We start from the raw sequence: 24,900 nt of genomic DNA, 5'->3' as shown, positions 1-24,900 counted from the left end.
CCTCGTGTTTTTTTTTTCGCGGGGGGGGGGGGGGGGGGGAGGCGGCGCCTCCTCCCCCCCCCCCCCCAATTAATTAATTAACTACTTCTACGTCATTAGGGGGTGTCCCCCCCCCCCGCCATCTTGGATGGGGGAGGGGCGGCGGGTCAACGGTGGCCAACCCCGGCGGCGGTTGAGGGAGGGGGTCACTCCTCCTCGTGGAGCTTCTGGGGTGGGGCGGGAGAGAAGATGTGGGGCTGGGGGGGTGGTTGTGGGGCAGAGGTTGGGGGGGGGGGGTGGGGGGGTGGGGAGAGGGGGGGAGGGTCCCACCTTGGCCCCCATGTCCCGGCTCTTGGCCCGCAGCTTGTTGACCTGGGACTCGGCCATGTCGGCCCGTTCCTCCGCCTCCTCCAGCTCGTGCTGCGTCTTGCGGAACTTGGCCAGGTTGGCGTTGGCCTGTTCCTCCTGCGGGGGGCGGGGCATCAGTGGGGCTGCCCCACAGCGCAGTAAAGGGCGGGGGGGGGCGAGTGTCCCAGCAGGTGGCCGCCCGTCCCACCGGCCGGCCGTCAACCGACCTTCATCTCCTCCACCACCCAACCTTCTCCTCCACCTTCTCCTCCACCTTCTCCTCCACCTTCTCCTCCACCCTCCGTCCCCCTGTCCCACCACCCACCCAACCATCTCCTCAACCTTCTCCTCAACCTTCTCCTCCACCTTCTCCTCCACCTTCTCCTCCACCCTCCGTCCCCCTGTCCCACCACCCACCCAACCATCTCCTCAACCTTCTCCTCCACCCTCCAGCCCCCTGTCCCACCACCCACCCAACCATCTCCTCAACCTTCTCCTCCATCCCCCTGTCCCACCACCCACCCAACCATCTCCTCAACCTTCTCCTCCACCTTCTCCTCCACCCTCCGTCCCCCTGTCCCACCACCCACCCAACCCTCCACCCAACCATCTCCTCAACCTTCTCCTCCACCCTCCGTCCCCCTGTCCCACCACCCACCCAACCATCTCCTCAACCTTCTCCTCCACCCTCCCTCCCCCTGTCCCACCACCCACCCAACCCTCCACCCAACCATCTCCTCAACCTTCTCCTCCACCCTCCAGCCCTCTGCCCACCCACCTCCTCGACCCTCCACCCAACCATCTCCTCAACCACCATCCCACCTTCCATCCATCAACTGACCTTCATCTCCTCGACCACCCAACCATCTCCTCAACCTTCTCCTCCACCCTCCCTCCCCCTGTCCCACCACCCACCCAAACATCTCCTCCACCTTCTCCTCCACCCTCCGTCCCCCTGTCCCACCACCCACCCAACCATCTCCTCCACCTTCTCCTCCACCCTCTCCTCATCCCTCTGTCCCACCACCCAACCCTCCGCCCAACCATCTCCTTGACCCTCCGCCCCCCTGTCCCACCACCCACCCACCCATCTCCTCCACCTCCCCCGTCCCACCCCTTGGCCACCCCGTGTCAAGGTCCCCTTGGGTCCCCCGCCCCGTCGCTCACCGCCTCCTCCGCCTGCCGCTTGTAGGCCTTGACCTTCAGCTGGAGCTTGTCCACCAGGTCCTGCAGCCGCACCAGGTTCTTGCGGTCCTCCTCCGTCTGGGGCAGGGGGGAGACACGTGTGGGGCACGGACCCGGCCGTGCTTCGGGCCCCCCCACCACAGCAATTAGGGCCAGGAGACCATTAACGATGTTCTCGGGGGGTGGGGGGGGGGTGGAACCCCCCCTTAGATCTGTGGGTCGCTGCGGCTATGGGGCAGAAGTGGGGGGGGACTGCCCCCAGGTGAGGTTCTGGGTGACCCCCATCCCTCTGGCCACCAGGTCAACCACGTCAACCACGTTCTAGGTCGTGCTACGGCGTCAGCAAGGGGGCGGGGGGTGGTCCGGGTGACCCACATCTCTCTGGCCACCAGGTCAACCACGTTCTAGGTCATGCTACGGCGTCAGCAAGGGGGCTGGGGGTGGTCAATGGGGGCAGTGGGTGGTCCGTGTGACCCACATCTCTCTGGCCACCAGGTCAACCACGTTCTAGGTCATGCTATGGCATCAGCAAGGGGGCGGGGGGTGGTCAATGGGGGCGGTGGGTGGTCCAGGTGACCCCCATCCCTCTGGCCACCAGGTCAACCACGTTCTAGGTCATGCTACGGCGTCAGCAAGGGGGCGGGGGGTGGTCCAGGTGACCCCCATCCCTCCGGCCACCAGGTCAACCACGTTCTAGGTCATGCTACGGCGTCAGCAAGGGGGCGGGGGGTGGTCAATGGGGGCGGTGGGTGGTCCAGGTGACCCACATCTCTCTGGCCACCAGGTCAACCACGTTCTAGGTCATGCTACGGCGTCAGCAAGGGGGCGGGGGGTGGTCAATGGGGGCGGTGGGTGGTCCGGGTGACCCCCATCCCTCCGGCCACCAGGTCAACCACGTTCTAGGTCATGCTACGACATCAGCAAGGGGGCGGGGGGGTGGTCAATGGGGGCGGTGGGTGGTCCGTGTGACCCCCATCTCTCTGGCCACCAGGTCAACCACGTTCTAGGTCATGCTACGGCATCAGCAAGGGGGAGGGGGGTGGTCAATGGGGGCGGTGGGTGGTCCAGGTGACCCCCATCCCTCTGGCCACCAGGTCAACCACGTTCTAGGTCATGCTACGGCGTCAGCAAGGGGGCGGGGGGTGGTCCAGGTGACCCCCATCTCTCTGGCCACCAGGTCAACCACGTTCTAGGTCGTGCTACGGCGTCAGCAAGGGGGCGGGGGGTGGTCCAGGTGACCCACATCTCTCTGGCCACCAGGTCAACCATGTTCTAGGTCACTCCACGGCGTCGGCCCTAGGTCCCTGCGGCCAGCGGGCCAGCGGGCGACCTTCCGGGCCACCCCACCTGGTAGCTGAGCTCCTTGACGCGCCGCTCGGACTTGCGGAGGCCCTTGACGCTCTCGGCGTGTCGCTTCTGCTCGGCCTCCAGCTCGTTCTCCAGCTCCCTCACGCGGGCCTCCAGCTTCTGCACCTGCTTCTTGCCCCCCTTGAGGGCCAACTGCTCGGCCTCGTCCAGGCGCAGCTGCAGGTCCTTGATGGTCTGCTCCATGTTCTTCTTCATGCGCTCCAGGTGGGCGCTGGTGTCCTGCTCCTTCTTCAGCTCCTCCGCCATCATGGCCGCCTGCCCCAGGAGAGAAGGAGCTCCAGGGCGCGTTCTCCAGCGCCTCGGGGTGGAAGATCCCCCCTGGAGGTGGGGGTCCCGGTCCCCCCCCCCCGCCCCACGCGGCACTCACGTCGGTGATGGCCTTCTTGGCCTTCTCCTCGGCGTTCCGGCACTCCTGGACGGCCTCTTCCACCTCCGCCTGCAGCTGGGAGATGTCCCCTTCCATCTTCTTCTTCTGGTTGATGAGGCTGGTGTTCTGCAGGGGTGGGGGGAGGAAGGAGAAGACCTCAGGCGGTGGCCCACCCTTCTCCGGCCCCACAGGGCTCGGAGCCCCCCCCCTTCTTCCCACCGCCGCGGCCCTTCAGGGGCCTCCAGACGGAGGAGGAGACCTCGGGGAACCCAACCCCGAAGAAGCCCCCGGCCGCGGTTCCTCCGGGCTTTGAGGGCCCCTCGGGGGCAGGTGGGGTCTCACCTGGGAGTGGAGGAGCTGGACCCTCTCGCTGGCCTCGATCAGCTCCTGCTCGGCCAACTTGCGGGCCCTCTCCGTCTGCTCCACCACCGCCCGCAGCTCCTCCAGCTCCGCCTGCAGGAGGCCGTTCCTCCGCTCCGCCATGGCCATGTTCTCCTTCAGGTCCTCGTTGGCCCGCGCCACGTCGTCCAGCTGCAGCTGGGTGTCCTGCAGGGCCGCCGAGGGGAACGACGGTGACGGGGAGGGAGACGGCGGCGGGACGGGCCGCCCCCCCGGGTCCTCGGGGGCCAGACCCACCTTGAGGTAGCCCTGCAAGGTCTTGACTTGCTTCTGGGCCTCGGCGGCCAGGCGGTTGGCGTGGCCGAGCTGGATCTCCATCTCGTTGAGGTCGCCCTCCATCTTCTTCTTCAGCCTCAGGGCCTCGTTGCGGCTGCGGGTCTCGGCCTCCAGCGAGGTCTGGAGCGAGTCCACCACCCGCAGGTGGTTGCGCTTGGCCTGCTCCATCTCCTCGTCCTTCTCGGCCAGCTTGCGCTCGTAGTCCGCCTTCGCCTGGTTGAACTCCAGCTGCGCCCTCAAGATCTTCCCCTCCTCGTGCTCCAGGGAGGCCTGGGGTGGGGTGGGGTGGGACACGGAGAGGACATTGAGGCCGCGGAGGACACCAGGAGAACGGGGGGACGCCCTGGGAGGTGTCTGGGCTCACCTCGGCCTCCTCCAACGCGGCCTGAAGCTCCAGCTTCTCGGCGTCCAGCTGCTTCCGCGCCTTCTCCAGCTCGTGGATGGTCTTGTGGCCGGCGCCCAGCTGCTCCGTCAGGTCCGAGATCTCCTCTGCCCGAGGCCGGGGGAGAAGATCCATCCCGTCAGCCCCCGGGGGCAGGCGGTGGAGAAGAAGGAGGTGGGCCGGGCCGCCGTCTCACCTTGGAGGTTCTTGTTCTCCCTCTTGAAGGTCTCCAGGTGCTCCAGCGACTCCTCGTAGGCGTTCTTCAGCTTGAAGAGCTCGGTGCTGAGGGACCTGGCCTCCTTCTGCGAGGCCTCCAGCTCCGTCTGCGACTCCTCGAACTTCTGCTTCCACTCGGACAGGATCTATGGGGCAGGGGGGGGACACCACCGGGACCCATGAAGAACCTCCTCCTCCCCAACAACCTCCTGGTGGGGACTCAAAGCTCTGCTGAAACACGGCCCTTGACCGTTGTCCACCTTTTCTTCTGGGCTTCGCTGGGCCCCCACGTCTCTCCCCCCCCACCGGCTTCCCACCCTTCTCCTCCCCCCAACAAAACCTTGTCGAAGTTCCTCTGCTTCTTGTCCAGGGCGGCGGCGGCGGCGTTGGACCTCTCCAGGTCGGCCATGAGGTCCTCGATCTCGTTCTGCAGCCGGTGCTTGGTCTTCTCCAGGGAGGAGCACTTGGCGTTGACGGCCTCCACCGCCTCCTCGGCGTCCTGCAGCCTCTGGGCCAGCTTCTTCCTACCGGCCGTCGGGGAGAAACCCATGGAGACCCCGTCGGTGGGTCACCCCCAAAGTGAAGACCTTCGGCGGTAGGACCCACGGGGCGGCCTTCAGGTTCGAGGTGCCCCAAATGGGGCTCTAGATCTACCAAGCTTGAAGAAACCCCGCGTCCTGGGACCTTGACCCGAGGAGGTCCCCCCCCCAGCCCGTGGGGAGACACCTCGGCGTCCGTGGGGCGGTGACTCACTTGGCCTCCTCCAGCTCCTCGGTGCGCTGGATGGCGTCCGTCTCGTACTTGGTCCTCCACTGGGCCACCTCGGAGTTGGCCTTGGAGAGGGAGCGCTGGAGCTCGGCCTTGGCCTCCGTCTCCTCCTCGTACTGCTCCCGCAGCAGGTCGCAGTCGTGCCGGGCCGACTGCAGGGCGTGCGCCAGCGCGTTCTTGGCCTGGGGAGGGGCGAGGAGAAGCCGGGGGGGACCGGCGGGTCCACGTCACCCGGAGCCGCCTTGAGGTTCTCCAGAGGGGCAAGTGCTGGTCTTTCTCGCCCCAACCCAACCAGACCCCGACCCGACCTCCTCCTGACCAACCAGACCTTCTGTAGACCACCCAACCTCCCCTAGACCCACCCGACCTTCCTTAGACCTTCTCCAGACCAACTCGACCTTCTTTAGACCCTCTTCAGACCAACCAGACCTTCTGCAGACCCCGACCCCACCTCCTCCTGACCAACCAGACCTTCTGTAGACCACCCAACCTCCCCTAGACCCACCCGACCTTCCTTAGACCTTCTCCAGACCAACTCGACCTTCTTTAGACCCTCTTCAGACCAACCAGACCTTCTGCAGACCCCGACCCCACCTCCTCCTGACCAACCAGACCTTCTGTAGACCCTGACCCGACCTCCTCCTGACCAACCAGACCTTCTGCAGACCCCGACCCGACCTCCTCCTGACCAACCAGACCTTCTGTAGACCACCCAACCTCCCCTAGACCCACCCGACCTTCCTTAGACCTTCTCCAGACCTTCTCGACCTTCTTTAGACCCTCTTCAGACCAACCCAACCTTCTCCAGACCTTCCTCAGACCAACCTGGCCTTCTCTAGACCAACCCAACCTCCGTCAGACCTCCTCCAGACCACCCCGCCCTCCTGTAGCCCCACCATCCGACCTCCCCCGCCCCAGCCCTACCTTGACCTCTTCCTCCAGCTGCCTCTTGAGGTCCTCCAGCTGCTGGGTGTAGGTGAGTTTCCCCCGCGTCAGCTGGTTGATGAAGGCCTCCTTCTCCTCCAGCTGCCTGGAGAGCTCCCCTGCGGGGTGGGAAGGCGGACAACGGCCGGTTGGAGAGACCCCCCAAAGCCACCCCCCCGACCCCGGGCAGGGGGCCGTGGGGTCGGGGACGGGCGAGGGGCCCTCACCGTTCTCCGTCTGGAGCTTGGCCCGTTGGGTGGTGAGGTCGTTGACCATGCGTTGGGCCTCCTCCGACTTGGTCCGGTGCTCGTTCATCTGGTCCTCCATGGTGCGGCACATCTTCTCCAGGGTGGCCTGGGGACGGGAAGGGCGGGGAGGTGAATGGGGGGGGGTGGGGAGGGGGGAAGAGCTGCCCCTTCGTCGGGGGGCGGGGAGGATGGTGACCCCCCCCCCCCCGCCGCCGTCTCCCCCACCTTGGCCTTGAGCAGCTGCTCCACGTTGGAGCCCACGTCGTCCAGCTCCAGCTTGAGCTCGCTCTTCTCCTTCTCCAGCTTCTGCTTGACGCGCTGCAGGTTGTCGATCTGCTCGCCCAGCTCGGCCGCGCTGTCGGCGTGTTTCTTGCGCAGCGCGGCCGCCGTGGCCTCGTGCTGCAGCGTGGCCTCCTCCAGGTCCCGCCGCATCTTCTGGAACTCCGCCTCCCGCTTCTTGTTGAGCTCCAGCTGCACCGAGGTGGCCCCCCCGGCCTCCTCCAGCCGCTCGCTGATCTCCTCCAGCTCCCGCGACAGCTCCGAGCGCAGCTTCTCCACCTTGGCCCGGCCCGTCCGCTCCGCCTCCAGCTCCTCCTCCAGCTCCTCGATGCGCGCCTGCGCCCCGGGGACGGCGACGCCCTCAGCGGGGTGGCTTCACCCCACGTGGCCGCTCAGCCCCACCCAGCCCAACTCACTGGAGACTCTTCAACCCAACCCAACCCAACCCAACTGGAGGCTCTTCAACCCAACCCAACCCAACTCATTGGAGACTCTTCAACCCAATCCAACTGGAGACTCTTCAACCCAACCCAACCCAAGTGGAGACTCTTCAACTCAACCCAACCCAACCCAACTGGAGACTCTTCAACCCAACCCAACCCAACTGGAGACTCTTCAACTCAACCCAGCCCAACTCATTGGAGACTCTTCAACCCAACCCAACCCAGCCCAACCCAACTGGAGACTCTCCAACTCAACCCAACCCAACTGGAGACTCTTTAACTCAACCCAACCCAACTGGAGACTCTTCAACTCAACCCAGCCCAACTCATTGGAGACTCTTCAACTCAACCCAACCCAACTGGAGACTCTTCAACTCAACCCAGCCCAACTGGAGACTCTTCAACCCAACCCAACCCAACTCATTGGAGACTCTTCAACTCAACCCAACCCAACTGGAGACTCTTCAACCCAACCCAACTCATTGGAGACTCTCCAACTCAACCCAACCCAACTGGAGACTCTCCAACCCAACCCAGCCCAACTGGAGACTCTTCAACTCAACCCAACTCATTGGAGACTCTTCAACTCAACCCAGCCCAACTCATTAGAGACTCTTCAACCCAACCCAGCCCAACTCATTGGAGACTCTTCAACCCAACCCAGCCCAACTGGAGACTCTTCAACTCAACCCAGCCCAACTGGAGACTCTTCAACTCAACCCAACCCAACTGGAGACTCTCCAACTCAACCCAGCCCAACTGGAGACTCTTCAACCCAACCCAACCCAACTCATTGGAGACTCTTCAACCCAACCCAACTGGAGACTCTTCAACCCAACCCAGCCCAACTGGAGACTCTTCAACTCAACCCAACCCAACTCATTGGAGACTCTTCAACCCAACCCAAGTGGAGACTCTTCAACTCAACCCAACCCAACTCATTGGAGACTCTTCAACCCAACCCAACTGGAGACTCTTCAACCCAACCCAGCCCAACTGGAGACTCTTCAACTCAACCCAACCCAACTCATTGGAGACTCTTCAACCCAACCCAGCCCAACTGGAGACTCTTCAACCCAACCCAGCCCAACTGGAGACTCTTCAACTCAACCCAACCCAACTCATTGGAGACTCTTCAACCCAACCCAGCCCAACCCAACTGGAGACTCTTCAACTCAACCCAGCTCAACTGGAGACTCTTCAACTCAACCCAACCCAAGTGGAGACTCTTCAACTCAACCCAGCCCAACTCATTGGAGACTCTTCAACTCAACCCAGCCCAACTGGAGACTCTTCAACCCAACCCAACCCAACCCAACTGGAGACTCTTCAACCCAACCCAAGTGGAGACTCTTCAACTCAACCCAACTCATTGGAGACTCTTCAACCCAACCCAACCCAACTGGAGACTCTTCAACCCAACCCTTCTCAGAAAGGTGGGACGGAGCAAAACGGGGAGAAGCGGCTCCTCCCGGTTGACCCCCCCCAAACCAAAGACACCCCCCCCCCCCCCCCCCCCCCCCAACCTGAAGCTCTTTGAGCTTCTTCTGGAGCTGGGCGGCGACGGCTTGTTCGTCCTCGATGCGGGCGTTGAGGGCGTTGAGCTCAAAGTCTTTCCTGGGGGGGGGGCGGTGGGGAGGAGAAACACCAGCCCGTCACCCCGCCGGGTTCTCGGGGGGGGATCGTGGGTAGAGGGGACGTCGGGGGCGGGCGGGGGCCTCACTTCTTCAGCCTCTCGTCCAGCTGCTGCTTGTCGTTCTCCAGGTCCATGATGCTCTCCTGGGCCAGCTTCAGGTCACCTTCCAGCTTCCTCTTGGCCCGTTCCAGGTCCATGCGGATCTTCTTCTCCTGCTCCAACGAGCTCTCCAGCTGCGGAGACACCCCCCCACCCCCGTCATCAGCCCCCCCGCAACACCCAGCTGGACCTTCACCCCCCCCCCCCACCAGGGACGGGACTCACGTCGTCCACTTGCTGCTCCAGCTTGACTTTGGCCTTGGTCAAGGTGTTGACCTTGTCTTCTTCTGCTTGAAGGTCGTCCAGCGCCTGCTGGTGAGCTTCTTGCAGGGCCTTCTTCTCCTTGGTCAGCTTGACGATGATCTCGTCCAGCCCGGCCATCTCCTCTGTCAGGTTCTTCACCTGCAGGAGGAGAAACGTCAGGCCTGAAGCTCGGGGCCAGAGGTGGGGGAAGGGACGGGGCGGGGGTTGGTCGTGGTCTTGGTTGAGCAGGAGACGCAGGAGAACCCAACCAGCCTTGGGGCTCCTCGACCCGACCAGCCTTGGGACTTCTCAGCCCAACCCGACCCACCCTTGGGTCATCTCAACCCAACCTGACCCACCCTTGGGGTTCCTCAAGCCAAAGCAACCCACCCTTGGGTCTTCTCACCCCAACCCAACCTGACCTTGGGTCTTCTCAACCCACCCTTGGGTCTTCTCAACCCAACCCAACCTGACCTTGGGTCTTCTCAACCCACCCTTGGTCTTCTCAACCCAACCTGACCCACCCTTGGGGTTCCTCAAGCCAAAGCAACCCACCCTTGGGTCTTCTCACCCCAACCCAACCTGACCTTGGGTCTTCTCAACCCACCCTTGGGTCTTCTCAACCCAACCCAACCTGACCTTGGGTCTTCTCAACCCACCCTTGGGTCTTCTCAACCCAACCTGACCCACCCTTGGGGTTCCTCAAGCCAAAGCAACCCACCCTTGGGTCTTCTCACCCCAACCCAACCTGACCTTGGGTCTTCTCAACCCACCCTTGGGTCTTCTCAACCCAACCCAACCTGACCTTGGGTCTTCTCAACCCACCCTTGGGTCTTCTCAACCCAACCCAACCTGACCTTGGGTCTTCTCAACCCACCCTTGGGTCTTCTCAACCCAACCTGACCCACCCTTGGGGCTCCTCGACCCAACCCACCGGAGCTGAGTCAACCCAAGTCCCCTCAGCCCGCGGTGGAGGCCTCTCCCCGCCCTCACCTTGTTCTCGGTGGCGTGTTTCTCCTTCTCCACCTTGGCCAGAGACAACTCCAGGTCGTCAATGTCCTTCTTCAGCTCCGAGCACTCGTCCTCCAGCTTCCTCTTCTTGGCCGTCAGCTCGGCGTTCATCTCCTCCTCCTCCTCCAGCCGCTCCGTCAGCTCCTTCACCTTGGCCTCCAGCTGGATCTTGTTCTTGATCAGCTGGTCGCAGCGTTCCTCGGCATCGGCCAGGTTGTCCTGCTCCTGGAAGGGGGAAGGCGGGTGGGAAGGGGCGGGAAGGAGCGGGGAGGACCCGGGGCATCTCCGTCACCTACGGCCTGCACTTGGAGCTGAAGGTCGTTCTTCTCCTGCAGCATGGAGACCATCTTCTCCTCCAGCTCCTTCCGCCGGGCCTCCGACTTCTCCAGCGCTTCCTTCAGCCGCCCAAACTCCTCCTTCATGGTCTGGGGGGAGGCGGGGAGGTCCCCTGTGGGTCTCTCGCCTCTTCCTCCACCTCCTTCGTCCCGCCTCCTCCCTCCCTGCCCCACCTGCATCTCCTTCTCCGTCTCAGCGCTCTTCAACAAGGGCTTGATCTTGAAGTAGAGCTTCATCCAAGGCCAGTTCTTCACCCCCATGAAGGCCCGGACGTTCCACTGGATCACCAGCAGCGAGTCCCTGGGCGGGGCAGAGGGAGATGTGGGTCGCCGTGGAGGGTCTCCCACCCGAGGAGGACCCGCCACCGCCTCCACCCCCCCGCCACCACCACCACCCACCGCCGCTCCAGGATCTTCTTGAACTCCTGCCGGGAGAGGAAACCGCGGACTTGGGCCTGCAAACGGGTCATGATCCGGGCCAGGCGCTCGTCCCGCATCTCCTCCAGCAGCCCCAGCAGCCCGGCCTTGAAGAAGACCTTCGGGGAGAGATGAAGCTCAGTGGGGTGGGGGGGGGGTGGGGCGGAGGGGGGCTCAGGAGGGCAGGGGGACACCTGGGGGGTGGGACCGTGGGGGCAGCGAGACCTCGCAGGTGGTGGGACCTTGGGGTCAATGAGACCTCGTGGGTGGTGGGACAATGGGGAACAGAGACCACGTGGATGGTGGGACCATGGGGTCAACGAGACCTCGTGGGTGGTGGGACAATGGGTCTGCGTGATGGCATGGATGGTGGGACCTTGGGGTCAACGTGACCTCATGGGTGGTGGGACCTTGGGGTCAATGAGACCTCGTGGGTGGTGGGACCTTGGGGTCGATGTGACCCTGTGGGTGGTGGGACCATGGGTCTGCGTGATGGGACCTTGGGGTCAACGAGACCTCGTGGGTGGTGGGACCGTGGGGTCAACGAGACCTTGTAGGCGGTGGGACCTTGGGGTCAACGAGACCTCGTAGGCGGTGGGACTGTGGGGTCAACGAGACCTCGTGGGTGGTGGGACCTTGGGTCTGCGTGATGGGACCTTGGGGTCAACAAGACCTCATGGGTGGTGGGACCGTGGGGTCAACGAGACCTCGTGGGTGGTGGGACCATGGGTCTGTGTGATGGGATCTTGAGGTCAACGAGACCTCATGGGTGGTGGGACTGTGGGGTCAACGAGACCTCATGAGTGGTAGGACCATGGGGTCAACGAGACCTCATGGGTGGTAGGACCGTGGGGTCAATGTGACCTCATGGGTGGTGGGACCGTGGGGTCAACGAGACCTCGTGGGTGGTGGGACCGTGGGGTCAACGAGACCTCGTGGGTGGTGGGACCGTGGGTCTGCGTGATGGGACCTTGGGGTCAACGAGACCTCATGGGTGGTGGGACCGTGGGGTCAACGAGACCTCGTGGGTGGTGGGACCTTGAGGCCGACGTGACCCCGTGGGTGGTGGGACCACGGAGAGCAGAGGCCCCGTGCCCTCACCTTGGTGTGCCCGAACTTGTACTGGTTGTGGTCGATGTCGAGGGACCCCAGGAGCTTCTCGGCGCCCTTGCGGCTGTCGATGAACTGCCCCTCGGGGATGGCGGCGGGGTTCAGGATGCGGTACCTGATGGCGGCGGAGGAGGAGGGGGACACCCCCAGCTCAGCCCCGCCGGGGCGGGGGGGGTTGTGGGTGTCCCCCCCCCACCCCACCCCACCCCACCCCACGGCGTCACCCACCGCTGGCGGAAGTCCCCGTAGAGGATGCGGTTGGGGAAGCCCTTGCGGCAGATGCGGATGCCCTCCAGCACCCCGTTGCAGCGGAGCTGGTGCATCACCAGGGGGTTGTCCATCACGCCTTGGGGAGGGGGCGGGGACACACGGCGTGAGCGGTGGGTCAAGGTCTGCCCCACGGCGCCCCGCCCCCCGCCCCCCAACCGCCACCGCCTTGGATGGGCTCACCGGGAGACTTGGTCTCGTTGGGGATGATGCAGCGGACGAAGTGGGGGTGGGTGGAGCGGAGGTTGGTCATCAGCTTGTTGAGGTTCTCCTGAGGGGGTGGGGGAGGAGGCGGTGGAGAGAATGAAGACCCCACTGCCCCGCCAAGGGTCACCACCTGCCCTAGGGCGCCTTGTCCACCCCCCACCCCCCCACACCCCCCAGTCGACCCCCCGGGGCCTCACCCGGTGCAGGGCGGAGACGGTCTGGAAGGAGGAACCTTTCTTCTTGGCCCCTTTCCCCTTCTCCACGGCTGTCGGAGAAGAAGAAAAGATGGGACAGGTCAGGGATGGGGTGGGGGGGGCCCAGAGGCTGGAGAAAGATCGGGGTGGGGGTGGCCCCTTACGCGCGTCGGCCCCGGCGTAGTTGGCGAAGAGGTTGGCCAAGAGCTTGAGGGCCGACTTCTGGTAGAGCCCCACCACCGTCTCGTTGAGGGGGTCCTTGTTCTTCTGCAGCCACCCGAGGATGTTGTAGTCCACCGTCCCGGCGTAGTGCACCAATGCGAAGTGGGCCTCGGGCTTCCCTTTGATGTTCCGGGGTTTCCCGAAGTTGGCCGACTTGCCCAGGTGATTGTCAAAGAGCTTGGCCTTGAAGGTCATGTCGGTGGCTTTGGGGAACATACACTCCTCCTCCGATGGACATGATCCCCATGGGCTGGCGAGGAGAAGACCTCCTTGGTGGACACCAATCGCAACCCAACCGGGCCGCTTTCGGGGGTTCCCCGGTGAGCTCCAACCTGGACGGAGCTTCCCCAGGAGCCCCCTGGGCTCCCAGAAGGCCCTGGGGGAGGTGGTACCTTCTCGATGAGGTCGATGCAGGCCTGGAGGTCCATGCCGAAGTCGATGAACTCCCACTCGATGCCCTCCTTCTTGTACTCCTCCTGCTCCAGCACGAACATGTGGTGGTTGAAGAACTGCTGCAGCTTCTCGTTGGTGAAGTTGATGCAGAGCTGCTCGAAGCTGTTGAACTGGGGAAGGGGGCGGGGGGGGGGGACACACGGGGTCAACCAACGGCCAACGGGGTCAAGGGGGGGGTCAACCGAAGGTCCAATGGGGGTCAACGTAAACGGTCGATGGGGTCAACTCGACACGCAACGGGGTCAACGCGATGCTTGGGGTGATCAATGGGGTCAGCTGGATGCCCGATGGGGTCAACGGGGTCAACTGGACGCCCAATGGGGTCAACCTGAGACCCGACGGCGTCAAGACCCTGACCAATGGGATCAACGCGGTCAACGGAACATCCCACAGGGACAACTGCATACCCAAGAGGGTCAACTCCAGGCCCAATAGCATCAACCCAACGCCCAACGGGGTCAACGCGATGACCTATGGGGTGAACGTGGTCAACCCAAGGCCCAGCGGGATCGAGGAGGTCAACTCCAGACCCGACGGGATCAACTCAAGCCCCGGCGGGGGTCCCCCCGGGCCTCACGTCGAAGATCTCGAAGCCGGCGATGTCCAGGACGCCGATGAAGTACTGCCGGGGCTGCTTGGTCTCCAGCGAGTTGTTGATCCTGGTCACCATCCAGTTGAACATCTTCTCGTAGACGGCTTTGGCCAAGGCCCCGACGGCGTAGATCACCTGGGAGAGGGTCACCCCACGCCGACATGGCCTCCGCGCCCCCGGGCGGCCCCGTCCCGCCCCCAAAAGGAGGAGGTTTTTCTTTGGGGGAAGGGGCGGGGGGCACCCTCCTCACCTGCTGGACGTTCTGCCCCTTGGTGACGTACTCGTTGCCCACCTTCACCCGGGGGTGGCACAACCCCTTGAGGAGATCGGCCGAGTTCAGCCCCATCAGGTAGGCCGACTTGTCCGCCTCTGAGGACAGGGAGGAGAAGACGTGGGTCTGGAGGAGCCGGGGGGGGGGGTGGGGGCTTCACCCCGGGGCCCCGCCCCTCGCCTCCGATTGGTCCCCCACCTTCGGTGCCATCCGGCTCCGCCTGCTCCTCCCGTTGCTTCTGCTTGAACTTCATGTTGCCGAAGTGCATGATGGCGCCCGTCAGCTTGTAGATGGAGTTCTTCTCCTCCGGGGTGAAGCCCAGGACGTCGAAAGCGCTCTGCGGGGGGGGGACGCCACCCCCACAAAAATAGGGGTCAAGGTCTTCTCCAGCCACCCCCGCCCCACCTCCCGGTGGCCCTCCCGGCTCACGTCGGTGGCCAGCAGCTCCTCGCCGTCGTCGATGGAGGGCACGGTGGTCTCTCCTTGGGAGATGAAGGCGTAGTCGTAGGGGTTGTTGGTCACCAGCATCATGTCTGCGAGGAGAAGCCGAGGTTGGGGTGGGCCAATCGGGGCGGGGTCGGGCGTCCCTGGGCGGGGCGGGGGCGGGGCTCACCCAGAAGCTCCGGCTTCTTATTGGAGAGGATCTGGTAGTAGATGTGGTAGTTGCGCTCGGCCTTCAGCTGGAAGATGACGCGGGACTTCTCCAGGAGGTCTGGGGTGGGGATGGAGAGACGGTGGGTGGAGGTGGAGGACGAGGAGGTGGAGGGATGAGGAGGTGGAGGACGCGGAGGTGGAGGACGAGGAGGTGGAGGGACGAGGAGGTGGAGGACGAGGAGGTGGAGGACGAGGAGGTGGAGGACGAGGAGGTGGTGGACGAGGAGGTGGAGGGACGAGGAGGTGGAGGGATGAGGAGGTGGAGGACGAGGAGGTGGAGGACGAGGAGGTGGAGGACGAGGAGGTGGTGGACGAGGAGGTGGAGGGACGAGGAGGTGGAGGGACGAGGAGGTGGAGGACGAGGAGGTGGAGGGACGAGGAGGAGGTGGTGGACGAGGAGGTGGAGGGACGAGGAGGTGGTGGACGAGGAGGTGGTGGACGAGGAGGTGGTGGGACGCGGAGGTGGAGGACGAGGAGGTGGAGGACGAGGAGGTGGTGGGACGCGGAGGTGGAGGACGAGGAGGTGGTGGGACGCGGAGGTGGTGGGACGCGGAGGTGGAGGGACGAGGAGGTGGTGGGACGTGGAGGTGGAGGACGAGGAGGTGGTGGGACGAGGAGGTGGAGGACGAGGAGGTGGTGGGACGCGGAGGTGGAGGACGAGGAGGTGGTGGACGAGGAGGTGGAGGACGAGGAGGTGGAGGACGAGGAGGTGGAGGGACGAGGAGGTGGAGGACGCGGAGGTGGTGGACGAGGAGGTGGTGGGACGCGGAGGTGGAGGGACGCGGAGGTGGTGGGACGCGGAGGTGGAGGACGAGGAGGTGGAGGACGAGGAGGTGGTGGACGAGGAGGTGGAGGGACGAGGAGGTGGAGGACGAGGAGGTGGAGGGACGAGGAGGAGGTGGTGGACGAGGAGGTGGAGGGACGAGGAGGTGGTGGACGAGGAGGTGGACGGACGAGGAGGTGGAGGGACGAGGAGGTGGTGGGACGAGGAGGTGGAGGACACGGAGGTGGTGGGACGAGGAGGTGGAGGAGGAGATGGAGGGACCAAGAGCTGGAGATAGAGAGTGGGACGAGGGGATGGAGATGTTTGGATGGTGGGATGAGGAGATGGAGATGTTTGGATGGTGGGATGAGGAGATGGATGGACGGAGGGACGGTGGGAGGAGGAGCTGGAGATGGTGGGAGGAGGAGCTGGAGATGGTGGGAGGAGGAGATGGACGGCGGACGATGGCCCACGTCCCCTCCCGGAGCCCTCAACCACTCACAGGTCTCGATGTCGGCCGACGCCAACTTCCCGGTGGCCCCGAAATGGATCCGGATGAACTTCCCCTGGGAGAGCAGCAGCAGCGGCGGCTGGAGGTGGCCACCTCCCCCCAGCGGGTCCCACCCCACAGACCCGTAGACCCCACAGATCCCGCCCCACGGGTCCCGCCCCCCGGCACTCACGAAGCGGGAGGAGTTGTCGTTGCGGACGGTCTTGGCGTTGCCGAAGGCCTCCAAGGCGGGGTTGGCCTGGATGATCTGGTCCTCCAGGGTGCCCTGGTGGGGACAAGGGCGGGGTGGGGACACGGGCGGGGGCGTCACGGTGGGGGGCGGGGCGGGGCGGCCCCCCCCCTCCCCCCCCCCCCCCCCACGTCCCCTCACCTTGCCCGGGGTCCCCGTCTCCTTCTTGCCGCGGTCGCCGATGGCGGCGATGACGGCGAAGTATTGGATGACCCTCTTGGTGTTCACCGTCTTCCCCGCCCCGGATTCTCCGCTGGAGGCGGCCAATGAGAGGCGGGTTTGGTTGGGGGTGGGCGGGGCTTCATCAGGGAGGGGCGGGGCCTCGCCGGGAAAGGGGGGTGGGGGTGGGGCGGGGCTTGGCAGGAGGTGGACCTCCATAGGCACGTCGGGGTGGTGGGGCGAAGGGTTGGGCGTGGCTCCGAGGGGAGGGGGGGGGGGTGAGTGGGTGGGGCTTTGGGTGTGGTGGGCGGGGCCGAGATGATGAGGTCACTCACGTGATGAGGATGGATTGGTTCTCCCGATCTGGTGGGGCCAGAAGAAGAAGGAGGAGGAGGAAGAGGGTGGTGAGGTCCTGAAGCCCCACCTCGGCTCGCTCCCCTCCGTCTCCCGCCCCACATCTTCCCCACAGCTCCGAGGGGCTGGAGAGGGGTGGTGGGGGGGGAACGTGGTTCTGGGGGGCCACCAAAGGAGGTCCTCACCCGTCAGCATGTTCTGGTAGGCGTTGTCGGAGATGGAGAAGATGTGGGGCGGAGCTTCACTCCGCTTCTTGCCCCGGTAGGCGGCCACCACCTCGGCGTTGTAGACGGGCAGCCACTTGTAGGGGTTGACGGTGACGCAGAAGAGCCCCGAGTAGGTCTGGGGAGGGGACAAAGTGGGGCAGGGCCACCGGGTGCCAACCCCACCAGGAGGGGGACAGTCCAGGTCTGGGTGGCCCAAGGGGGCTGGGGAAGGGACGGCCTGGTTTTGGGTGGCCCAAGGGGGCTGGAAGAGGGTTGTCCCGGTTCTAGGTGGCCCAAGGGGCCTGCAGATGGGACATCCAGGTTCTAGGTGGCCCAAGGGGTCTAGGACGTGTTGGATCTCGGTGGCCCAAGGTGGCCAGGGATGGGTCATCCCGGTTCTAGGTGGCCCAAGGGGTCTAGGACGTGTTGGATCTCGGTGGCCCAAGGTGGCCAGGGATGGGTCATCCCAGTTCCGGGTGGCCCAAGGGGGATGGAGATGGGACATCCAGGTTCTAGGTGGCCCAAGGGGGCTGGAACATCTTGGGTCTTGGTGGCCCAAGGTATCCAGGGATGGGACATCCCAGTTCCAGGTGGCCCAAGGGGGCTGGAAGAGGGTTGTCCCAGTTCTAGGTGGACCAAGGGGTCTGCAGATGGGACATCCAGGTTCTAGGTAGGTGGCCCAAGGGGGCTGGGACGTGTTGGATCTCGGTGGCCCAAGGTGGCCAGGGATGGGCCATCCCAGTTCCAGGTGGCCCAAGGGGGATGGAAGAGGGTTGTCCCGGTTCTAGGTGGCCCAAGGCGCCTGCAGATGGGACATCCAGGTTCTAGGTGGCCCAAGGGGTCTAGGACGTGTTGGATCTCGGTGGCCCAAGGTGGCCAGGGATGGGACATCCCAGTTCCAGGTGGCCCAAGGGGGCTGGAAGAGGGTTGTCCCGGTTCTAGGTGGCCCGAGGGGCCTGCAGATGGGACATCCAGGTTCTAGGTGGCCCAAGGGGGCTGGGACGTGTTGGATCTCGGTGGCCCAAGGTGGCCAGGGATGGGTCATCCCAGTTCCGGGTGGCCCAAGGGGGATGGAGATGGGACATCCAGGTTCTAGGTGGCCCAAGGGGGCTGGAACATCTTGGGTCTTGGTGGCCCAAGGTATCCAGGGATGGGACATCCCAGTTCCAGGTGGCCCAAGGGGGCTGGAAGAGGGTTGTGCCCGGGTTCTAGGTGGCCAAGGGGGGGTCTGCAGATGGGACATCCAGGTTCTAGGTAGGTGGCCCAAGGGGGCTGGGACGTGTTGGATCTCGGTGGCCCAAGGTGGCCAGGGATGGGCCATCCCAGTTCTGGGGGCTGGAAATGGGACATCTTGGGTCTGGGTGGCCCAGGGGTCGTGGAGTGGGACACCTTGGGTCTGGGTGACCCTGTGGGGCCCGGAGAGGGGTTGTCCCCGGGCCCGGGTGGGGTGTGGAGAACCTGCCGGGTGCCAGACTCACGTAGATCATCCAGGAGGCGTAGCGCTCCTTCAGGTTGTAGAGGACGGCGGGCTCGTGGAGGAAGGTCAGCATGGCCATGTCCTCGATCTTGTCGAACTTGGGGGGGTTCTGCTGCATGATCTGCTCCTCCTTGACCGTCACCGTCTGCTCGGGGGCAGGAGGAGACCGTGGGGGGGGGGCGGCGGCAGGACAAGGAGCTGCCCCCCACCCGTGGGGCTGGGCTTGGGGTCCCCCTGGGTGCTGGAGAAGGTCCAGGTGTCCCTCAAGTGCTGGAGGAGGTGGGGTGGGGTCTGGGTGTCCTATGGGTTCTAGAGGAGGTGGGGTGGGTTCTAGGTGCCCAATGGGTGCTGGAGGAGGTGGGGTGGGGTCTGGGTGTCCTATAGGTTCTAGAGGAGGTGGGGTGGGTTCTAGGTGCCCAATGGGTGCTGGAGGAGGTGGGGTGGGGTCTGGGTGCCCAATGGGTTCTAGAGGAGGTGGGGTGGGGTCTAGGTGCCCAATGGGTGCTGGAGGAGGTGGGGTGGGGTCTGGGTGCCCAATGGGGTCTGGAGGAGGTGGGGTGGGGTCTGGGTGCCCAATGGGTGCTGGAGGAGGTGGGGTGGGGTCTGGGTGCCCAATGGGTTCTGGAGGAGGTGGGGTGGGGTCTGGGTGCCCATTGGGTGCTGGAGGAGGTGGGGTGGGGTGTGGGTGCCCAATGGGTGCTGGAGGAGGTGGTGTGGGGTCTGGGTGCCCAATGGGTTCTAGAGGAGGTGGGGTGGGGTCTGGGTGCCCAATGGGTTCTAGAGGAGGTGGGGTGGGGTCTGGGTGTCCAATGGGTGCTGGAGGAGGTGGGGTGGGTTCTAGGTGCCCAATGGGTGCTGGAGGAGGTGGGGTGGGTTCTAGGTGCCCAATGGGTGCTGGAGGAGGTGAGGTGGGTTCTAGGTGCCCAATGGGTGCTGGAGGAGGTGGGGTGGGGTCTGGGTGCCCAATGGGGTCTGGAGGAGGTGGGGTGGGTTCTAGGTGCCCAATGGGTGCTGGAGGAGGTGGGGTGGGGTCTGGGTGTCCAATGGGTGCTGGAGGAGGTGGGGTGGGTTCTAGGTGCCCAATGGGTGCTGGAGGAGGTGGGGTGGGTTCTAGGTGCCCAATGGGTGCTGGAGGAGGTGAGGTGGGTTCTAGGTGCCCAATGGGTGCTGGAGGAGGTGGGGTGGGGTCTGGGTGCCAATGGGGTCTGGAGGAGGTGGGGTGGGTTCTAGGTGCCCAATGGGTGCTGGAGGAGGTGGGGTGGGGTCTGGGTGTCCAATGGGTGCTGGAGGAGGTGGGGTGGGGTCTGGGTGCCCAATGGGTTCTAGAGGAGGTGAGGTGGGTTCTAGGTGCCCAATGGGTGCTGGAGGAGGTGGGGTGGGGTCTGGGTGTCCTGTGGGTGCTTGAGGAGGTGGGGTGGGCTCTGGGTGCCCAATGGGTTCTGGACGATGTGGGGTGGGGTCTGGGTGCCCAATGGGTTCTAGAGGAGGTGGGGTGGGGTCTGGGTGCCCAATGGGTGCTGGAGGAGGTGGGGTGGGGTCTGGGTGCCCAATGGGTGCTGGAGGAGGTGGGGTGGGGTCTGGGTGCCCAATGGGTTCTAGAGGAGGTGGGGTGGGGTCTGGGTGCCCAATGGGTGCTGGAGGAGGTGGGGTGGGGTCTGGGTGCCCAATGGGTTCTAGAGGAGGTGAGGTGGATTCTAGGTGCCCAATGGGTGCTGGAGGAGGTGGGGTGGGGTCTGGGTGCCCAATGGGTTCTAGAGGAGGTGGGGTGGGGGTCTGGGTGCCCAATGGGTGCTGGAGGAGGTGGGGTGGGGTCTGGGTGCCCAATGGGTGCTGGAGGAGGTGGGGTGGGGTCTGGGTGCCCATTGGGTTCTAGAGGAGGTGGGGTGGGTTCTAGGTGTCCTATGGGTTCTAGAGGAGGTGGGGTGGGGTCTGGGTGCCCAATGGGTGCTGGAGGAGGTGGGGTGGGTTCTAGGTGCCCAATGGGTGCTGGAGGAGGTGGGGTGGGGTCTGGGTGCCCAATGGGTGCTGGAGGAGGTGGGGTGGGGTCTGGGTGCCCAATGGGTGCTGGAGGAGGTGGGGTGGGTTCTAGGTGCCCAATGGGTTCTAGAGGAGGTGGGACGGGCTCAGGTCCTGGAGAAGGTGGGACGGGTTCTAGGTGTCCCTTGGCTTGCAGAGCCCCTGGGAGGGCTTGTGGGCGTCCCCCCCGCCTTGCCGGGGGGCCGGGGGGGGTCGGCGGCCCACCTTGCCGTGCTCGGTCTGGGCGGTGACCTCGCCCCCCTGGCGCCCCACGATGGTGGCCTTGACGAACTCCTCCTTGGGGTCGGGGACGAAGATGTCCTTCTTCAGGTCGAAGGGGCGGGTCTGGGCGGCCAAACGCTCCCTCTCCGACTTGCGCAGGTAGGGGGCGGCCTCCCCGAACTCGGCCATCTCCACGTCGGGCATGGCGGGGGCGTGGGGCTGGGCGGGGCCAGGAGGGCGTGGTCAGCCCCTCCCAGCCCCTCCCAGCCCCTCCCAGTCCCTCCCAGTTGGCCCCCGTTCCCTCGGTGGCGCCACCGTCTCCGGTTCCTCCCGGTTCCTCCCAGTTGGCCCCCGGCCCAAGTCCTTCCTCGCGGGGGGTCTCATCACCTCCCAGTTCCTCCCAGTTCCTCCCAGTTCCTCCCAGTCCCCTCCCAGTTCCTCCCCAGTTCCCTCCCAGTTCCCTCCCAGTTCCTCCCAGTTCCCCCCCAGTCCCCCCCAGTCCCTCCCAGTTCCCCCCAGTTCCTCCCAGTTCCCTCCCAGTCCCTCCCGATTCCCTCCCAGTCCCTCCCAGTCCCCCCCCAGTCCCCTCCCAGTCCCCTCCCAGTTCCTCCCAGTTCCCCCCCAGTTCCTCCCAGTCCCCCCAGTCCCCTCCCAGTCCCTCCCAGTGCCCCCCCAGTCCCCCCAAGTCCCTCCCAGTTCCCCCCCAGTTCCTCCAGTTCCTCCCAGTCCCCTCCCAGTTCCCCCCAGTCCCCCCCAGTCCCTCCCAGTTCCCCCCAGTTCCTCCCAGTCCCCTCCCAGTCCCTCCCAGTTCCCCCCAGTCCCCTCCCAGTTCCCCCCAGTCCCTCCCAGTCCCCTCCCAGTTCCTCCCAGTCCTCTCCCAGTTCCTCCCAGTCCCCCCCCAGTCCCCCCCCAGTCCCCCCCAGTTCCTCCCAGTCCCCTCCCAGTCCCCTCCCAGTCTCCTCCCAGTTCCTCCCAGTCCCTCCCAGTCCCCCCCCAGTCCCCCCCCAGTCCCCTCCCAGTTCCCCCAGTCCCTCCCAGTCCCCTCCCAGTCCCCTCCCAGTCCCTCCCAGTTCCTCCCAGTTCCCTCCCAGTCCCTCCCAGTCCCCTCCAGTCCCTCCCAGTTCCCTCCCAGTTCCTCCCAGTTCCCTCCGAGTCCCCCCCAGTCCCTCCCAGTCCCTCCCAGTCCCCTCCCAGTCCCCTCCCAGTTCCTCCCAGTCCCCTCCCAGTCCCCCCCAGTTCCCTCCGAGTCCCCCCCAGTCCCTCCCAGTCCCTCCGAGTCCCTCCCAGTCCCCTCCCTGTCCCCTCCAGTTCCTCCCATTCCCTCCCAGTCCCTCCCAGTCCCCTCCAGTGCTCCCAGTCCCTCCAGTCCCCTCCCCACCTCTCTCTGTGCTCTCGGGGTGGGGGGTGACGGTGATGACTCGGGGGGGGGGTGTCTCAGCTCCTGGTCTGGGACACGAAGATCCACCCCCCAGTATGTCCCAGTATGTCCCAGTATGTCCCAGCATCCCCCCCCCAGCCCTTCCCCAGTAACTCCCAGTATGTCCCAGGACTTCCCCGGTGCCCCCCACCCCCCAGCACACCCCAGTTCCCTCCCAGTTCCCCCCCAGTCTCATCCCAGTCCCTCCCAGTCTCGTCCCAGTCCCCTCCCTGTCCTTCCCAGTGCCCTCCCAGTTCCACATAGACCCTCCCAGTTTCCTCCCAGTCCCTCCCAGTCCCTCCCAGTTCCCCATACACCCTCCCAGTCCCTCCCAGTCCCTCCCAGTTCCCTCCCAGTTCCCCATAGACCCTCCCAGTCCCTCCCAGTTCCCTCCCAGTTCCTCCCAGTTCCCCATACACCCTCCCACTTCCTCCCAGTTCCCTCCCAGTTCCTCCCAGTTCCCCATACACCCTCCCACTTCCCCCCCAGTTCCCTCCCAGTCCCTCCCAGTCCCCTCCCAGTCCCTCCCAGTTCCCCATACACCCTCCCAGTTCCCTCCCAGTCCCTCCAGTCCCCTCCCAGTCCCTCCCGGTTCCCCATAGACCCTCCCAGTCCCTCCCAGTTCCCTCCCAGTCCCCTCCCAGTGCTCCCAGTGCCCCTGCCCCACCTGCCCGTGGGTCTGCGGGCTCCCTCCGGGGGGACCCCCCCTTATATCCCCCTCCCCCCCCCGCCCCCCCCCAACACGTCACTGGGGGGGCGGGGGGGGGGGGGGCAACCTCAAGGCCACCCCATGGGGACACGGTGACCCCCGATGGGGGGGGCCCGTCCAGCCCCATAGGACCCCCCCAGCCCCATAGATCCCTCCCCCCCCCAGCCCCATAGGGACCCCCCCCAGCCCCATAGGGACCCCCCCAGCCCCATAGGACCCCCCCAGCCCCATAGTTCTATAGGGCCCCCCACTGCCCCAGAGGGTCCTGGCGACCCCCTATGGATCTATAGGGCACACGCCCCCCCCCCCCCCCCCATCTGCCCCACAGGACCCCATGTGGGCTCCCCCCTGCCCCATAGGACGCCCATAGGACCCCTCCTTGCCCCATAGAAGCCCCCCAGCCCCATAGGCACCCTATAGGGACCCCCCTACCCCACACCCTCCCCCCCCCCAGCCCCATAGGACCCCTCCCTGCCCCATAGAAGCCCCCCAGCCCCATAGGCACCCTATAGGGATCCCCCTACCCCACACACTTCCCCCCCCCCCAGCCCCATAGGACCCCTCCCTGCCCCATAGAAGCCCCCCAGCCCCATAGGCACCCTATAGGGACACCCCCCTACCCCACACCCTTCCCCCCCAGCCCCATAGGACCCCTCCCTGCCCATAGAAGCCCCCCCAGCCCCATAGGCACCCTACAAGCACCCCCCTACCCCACACCCTTCCCCCCCCCCAGCCCCATAGGACCCCTCCCTGCCCCATAGAAGCCCCCCAGCCCCATAGGACCCCTCCCTGCCCCATAGAAGCCCCCCCAGCCCCATAGGCACCCTATAGGGACCCCCCCCAGCCCCATAGGACCCCTCCCTGCCCCATAGAAGCCCCAGCCCCATAGGCACCCTATAGGGACCCCCCTACCCCACACCCTCCCCCCCCCCCAGCCCCATAGGACCCCTCCCTGCCCCATAGAAGCCCCCCCAGCCCCATAGGCACCCTATAGGGACCCCCCCCAGCCCCATAGGACCCCTCCCTGCCCCACAAAACCCCCCCCCAGCCCCATAGGCACCCTACAAGGACCCCCCTACTCCACACCCTCCCCCCTCCCCAGCCCCATAGGACCCCTCCCTGCCCCATAGAAGCCCCCCCAGCCCCATAGGCACCCTATAAGGACCCCCCTACCCCACACCCTTCCCCCCCCCCAGCCCCATAGGACCCCTCCCTGCCCATAGAAGCCCCCCCAGCCCCATAGGACCCCTCCCTGCCCCATAGAAGCCCCCCCAGCCCCATAGGCACCCTATAGGGACCCCCCCCAGCCCCATAGGACCCCTCCCTGCCCCATAGAAGCCCCCCCAGCCCCATAGGCACCCTATAGGGACCCCCCCCCTCCCCCACACCCTTCCCCCCCCAGCCCCATAGGACCCCTCCCTGCCCCATAGGGACCCCCATAGGCACCCTATAGGGCCCCCCCCAACCCCCCGGGGGGGTTATTATGGGATGGATGAGGCGAGACAAAAGGCGCGCGAGGCATCGGGGGGGGGGTGAGGGGGGCGGACAGACAAAGGACAGGTGGGGCCCCTCCCCCCCCATAGGGGACCCTTTGTTCCCCCCCCTCCCCCCACAATGGGATATTTTTGGGACACCCCCCCCCCCCCCGGCGACACCCGATCGGTTGATGACGTCAGCGGCGCCGTGGGGCGCCTGGGCCCCACAGCCATACATGGGGCTGGACCTATAGATTCCCCCCCCCCCCCCGATTTCCCCATTTTTTCTCCCAGTTTCGCCCCATTTCTCCCCATTTTCCCCCCAAAACCGCCCCCGGGTTGCTCCAATATTCCCTTCGGTTTTCCCAAATTTTTCCCCAAATCGCCCTTCCCCCCCCCGCCACATTTTCTTTTCCCCCCGATTTCCCCTAATTTCCCCCCATTCTCCCTGATTTCCCCCCGAATTTCC

At 65.4% G+C, this 24,900-nt stretch overlaps 1 protein-coding gene across 1 annotated transcript; it reads right to left on the bottom strand.

Annotated features, from left to right (window-relative positions):
- Positions 1-80: 80 nt before the first annotated feature.
- On the bottom strand, positions 81-22,324 carry LOC134509250 (myosin-7-like). The gene is given in 41 exon segments (XM_063321773.1): positions 81-206; positions 310-444; positions 1,495-1,590; positions 2,860-3,135; positions 3,248-3,373; positions 3,590-3,793; positions 3,884-4,192; positions 4,287-4,411; positions 4,501-4,666; positions 4,861-5,044; positions 5,274-5,470; positions 6,213-6,331; positions 6,440-6,566; positions 6,686-7,075; positions 8,709-8,799; positions 8,906-9,051; positions 9,143-9,319; positions 10,154-10,396; positions 10,468-10,596; positions 10,681-10,807; positions 10,906-11,042; positions 12,025-12,148; positions 12,262-12,379; positions 12,484-12,571; positions 12,705-12,772; positions 12,866-13,152; positions 13,154-13,173; positions 13,316-13,486; positions 13,954-14,103; positions 14,219-14,337; positions 14,438-14,576; positions 14,669-14,772; positions 14,853-14,951; positions 16,159-16,222; positions 16,340-16,432; positions 16,538-16,649; positions 16,891-16,918; positions 17,095-17,251; positions 18,594-18,737; positions 20,834-21,049; positions 22,209-22,324. Coding segments are annotated over 40 exon segments (5,811 nt in total). The 5' UTR covers positions 21,035-21,049; positions 22,209-22,324; the 3' UTR covers positions 81-185.
- Positions 22,325-24,900: the final 2,576 nt, after the last annotated feature.

This window comes from Chroicocephalus ridibundus, unplaced genomic scaffold (assembly GCF_963924245.1).
Source record: "Chroicocephalus ridibundus unplaced genomic scaffold, bChrRid1.1 SCAFFOLD_569, whole genome shotgun sequence".
Classification (NCBI taxonomy): Eukaryota; Metazoa; Chordata; class Aves; order Charadriiformes; family Laridae; genus Chroicocephalus; species Chroicocephalus ridibundus.
Note: the sequence above shows the minus strand (reverse complement) of the source record. Positions and strands in the feature narration are given on the sequence as shown.